The following is a 3,689-nucleotide window of genomic DNA, read 5'->3' on the forward strand; positions in this document are numbered from 1 at the left end:
ACTGTTTAAGTAAATCATTTTTCTCTCTCCTTTTGGTAACAATGTAGTACAACTGGCCACTGTATTGTCCGGAGCAGAAAGAAAGTGGTGTATGTATCAGTAACGGTATGTGTTTGTAAGCTTTATGAGAAATAATCCCATCTTCACATAAAAATCCAATGATATTCCTTGCACAGGAAATTCAGTTCCACCCAATGTCTTAAAACCCTAAGAAGCCAAAAGATAGAGAGAGGAAGACCAGATACATGTCCTTAGGCATCTATTGATACATAGAGTGACTGTATGTGTATATGTATTTATATATAAAGAGATGGAGAAAATATGTATTTTCTTGTGTGTGTGTGTGTGTGTGTGTGTGTGTGAGAGAGAGAGAGAGAGAGAGAGAGAGAGAGAGAGAGAGAGCGTGTATTTGTGTAAGCATATTGGTGAATACATAGGTAGATAGATAGATATATACACATATACACACAGAAAGAGAATGTGTAGTTGTGTATGTATACCTGAGTATGTCTATACTAAAAACGAAAGAGGGACTGTGTATCTGTGTAAGTATATTATTATATTGATGCATACAGAGAGAGATGAGTGCATGTGTAGTTGTTCTGTAAGCCGGAGAGAGGATATATACGTGTATATGCTTATAGATAAGAAAGAGACGGATGTGCATTATGTACGTATAGACGCGTATATATACAGCGAAAGATAGAATGTGGAGTTGTACGTGGGTCACAGAGAGAGATAGAGCTTATATGTGTATAAGTATATATACATGAGTATATCTATCTATAGATAGGCGAGAAAGAGAGGACGTGTGAGCGCGAGCTCGCGTGGTTGCGTGTTTCATCGTTCTAAGCCTTTTGGGCTTAGAATGCCATGCATGGAGGACTTTTGCATGCCGGTCAAATCCCATTCCCCAATAAAAAAAACCAAAATAAGATTCCCCAAAAATCCGTTTTACCCATCCAAACACGAAATCTATCCAATCTCGTCCGCTCCAAAGCGGCAAAAAACGCATTCCAAGCAAAACCCAATAAAGAAAACCACAAGCCCAATCCAACACAAGATCTAGATTCACATATGCAATATAAAATAAGAATGAGAAATGGCAGTCCAAACACACAGACACACACACACCCGTTTGGAGATGATGGAAATTCCAATTCTAGTTCATCTGAAAATGAGAACAATTTCATTCTAGCTTCTTCAAGTTCACATGAAAAATCGCCCCAGAGAGGGAGTGAAAGAGAAAGAGAGAGAGAAAAAGAGAGAAAACAATGCATACAGAAAGAGTTAGTTAGAATGGAGGAGATCTTCCGTGGGGGCGAGCAGGAATTTCTACTTACTAAGATCTTGGGTGTGGGAAGAATTGCGTACCAGCCATGAAAGCATTGAGAGGAGTTGGATAGAAAGACGAGGGATCGAGCATTGCAGCTGCAGCAGCACTTGTTGTCGTAGCAGCGAGAGAGGGAGCAGTAGCAGCGGTGGCAGCAGCAATGAGATTGCGGGAAGGAGAAGAAGACGTCTCACCGGCAGGGGCGTAATGCTGGTTGTCGGGTCCTTGATCGTATAGGATTCCCTTGAAGACATGGCCACCGATGCTGACGGCCGTCTGATATGCGTACTGATCATCTGGATCGTCCAATGCACTAACACGGACGCAGCGGAAGACGGCCGGAGAATTCACTTCTGCCGGGAAATGGCCAGCTAATTCCATTCCTAGTATTATAAAAACACGAAAGAAACATCATAGAAAGACAATTACCTCCCTCTCTCTCTCTCTCTCTCTCTCTCTCTCTTTTAAAATGGGGTGCCAGTAAAGAAGAAAAAGAAAGAAAGCAAAACAGATAAAAGATAGTAAATGAAAGGACTTATCAGCACAGCAAAGCAACAGCTACAGGAAGAATGGTGGGTTCTCTTCAAAACTCTCTCTCTCTCTCTCTCTCTCTCTCTCTCTCTCTCATAGTAGAAGCTAGGAGTGTAGGGAGAGGAGAGGAGAGGAGAGGTGGGTGTGATAGTATAACTGCAACTGTACCTGATGTAGAAGTAGGTAAACGGGTGCAGGCAAGGGAGGGAGCAGTGGGATTCTCTCTCTGTCTTTTTGGATTCTCTCCTCCATGTAATCCAACGCCTCCTGTTCTTTGCTGCTGCTGTTGCTGAATAGCTGCGAGCTGTTGCTGGCGCTCGCGCCTTCGAGAGGCGGGGACCCAAGTGCTTTTAACGTGGGTGGGGCATTGGAAGCCACGGCTCTTGCAGCAGGTCCTGCACCTCATGTGGGCGCAGTCCTTCTTGGATTGATTTCCACAGTCCTGGCAACTCATCCCTCCTCCCCCACTTGCACTCCCTCCTCCTCCTCCTCCTCCTCCTCTCATCATCATCTTCGAAGATGATGATGATGATGATGGTCCACCTCCAGCCGCCGCCGCCGCTGCTGCTGCTACAGATTCATCTGAAAGCCCCACTCCATGAATCCCAACAGACGTGTAGAAAGCATGCCGCTGCTGTTGCTGTTGATGACGTTGGAGCAGCTGCTGCTGCTGCCATATTTCGAAGCTTTTGTCTTCGTTTCTAGCGGTGGTGGTGTTGTAAAGGAAGAGACTTTCGGGATGAGGGAGTATGTCGTTGTGGTTGTCTTCTTCTTCGCTTCTTCTCAGTGAAAACCCAGACATTCTCTCCACCAAACAGCTGAGTCATCCGTCAATCGCGGGAGATAATCCATAGTAGTGGAGCAAGGAAAAGCTGAGAATCGCTCGCCAGCGCAAGAAAATCCCTCGTTTCTCTCTTTTCTTGATTTGGGTTTTTCGTGATTCTTGTTTTCTTTCTCTCTCTCTCTCTCTTTGGGAAGAGCGAGCTCGGCAATGGATGTGTGTCTCTCTCTCTCTATGATTTTCTCTCTCCTCTCTCTTCTCTCTTCTCTCTGTGAGGATTTCAGGCCACGTAGGATTTTTGGGGCAGCGACTCTCCTTCAATTCCTTTTCTCTCTGCAGTAGCTGCTCCTTCTGCTATTGCTGCTGCTGCTCCTGCAACGAGCATTAAAGCCACGGAATTACAGCCCCTGCAACGCCGCCATGGCAGCGGCCGCTCTCTCAAAATCTCTTCTCTCTCTCCCTCCAACTTCCACGATTTTAAGACAACAGAAATCCCTTTACAAGAAAATCCCTCGTCCCTCTCTCTATTCTCTTTTCTCTCTCTTGATTGATGGCGATGACGACTCCAGCTGTGTGTGGAAATCTATCTCTCCATACTGCTACTGCACCTCCGCCCTTCCCTCCTCGCGGTCCATCGCATCTCATCCAACGGTCCCTACCTGTCCACGTGTCAGAGCACCAGCTTTTGCTTATTCGTCCTTGCACCCGGAAAACCCGCTGCTTTTTCCGACCCCTCCTTTAATGACATTTGCTTATTTTATTCTGAGAACGACTTTGTTACTCTGCCACACTCTGTTCGTTGATACTCGGCCACTTTTGAATTAGTTAGAAATTGTATCCGTGGCGTACAAGTAATTCAAACTAAACTGTCCAAATTATCGGTCGCTGTTTGGGTCTGTCATCACCTTGAAAATCAGGCTTGTTTTATTAGGTGGATATTCGATTGGTGGACATTTATTGTACGGTCATAAATGAAAATATCCGACGGTTCTGTTACAACGAGCAATTGTCTACCAATCAGATGGTTAGGATTGTTCGATCGGT

The 3,689-nt window shown here is 45.1% G+C and overlaps 1 protein-coding gene across 1 annotated transcript; it reads right to left on the reverse strand.

The window, feature by feature from the left end:
- Positions 1-1,166: 1,166 nt before the first annotated feature.
- LOC131253291 (protein SHI RELATED SEQUENCE 1-like) lies at positions 1,167-3,328 on the reverse strand. Its single transcript, XM_058254243.1, has 2 exons — positions 2,033-3,328; positions 1,167-1,716 (listed from the first exon to the last, which is right to left on the reverse strand). The coding sequence occupies exons 1-2, from the start codon at positions 2,664-2,666 to the stop codon at positions 1,343-1,345; spliced, it is 1,008 nt and encodes a 335-aa protein (XP_058110226.1). The 5' UTR covers positions 2,667-3,328; the 3' UTR covers positions 1,167-1,342.
- Positions 3,329-3,689: the final 361 nt, after the last annotated feature.

The sequence above is a fragment of the Magnolia sinica genome, chromosome 1 (genome assembly GCF_029962835.1).
Source record: "Magnolia sinica isolate HGM2019 chromosome 1, MsV1, whole genome shotgun sequence".
Lineage (NCBI taxonomy): Eukaryota > Viridiplantae > Streptophyta > Magnoliopsida > Magnoliales > Magnoliaceae > Magnolia > Magnolia sinica.

Coding starts and splice junctions, on each gene's coding strand:
- LOC131253291 (XM_058254243.1), bottom strand. CDS start 2,666: ATGTCTGGGTTTTCACTGAGAAGAAGCGAAGAAGAAGACAACCACAAC. Junction 1,717..2,032: donor TTTACCTACTTCTACATCAG/GTACAGTTGCAG, acceptor TTATAATACTAG/GAATGGAATTAGCTGGCCAT.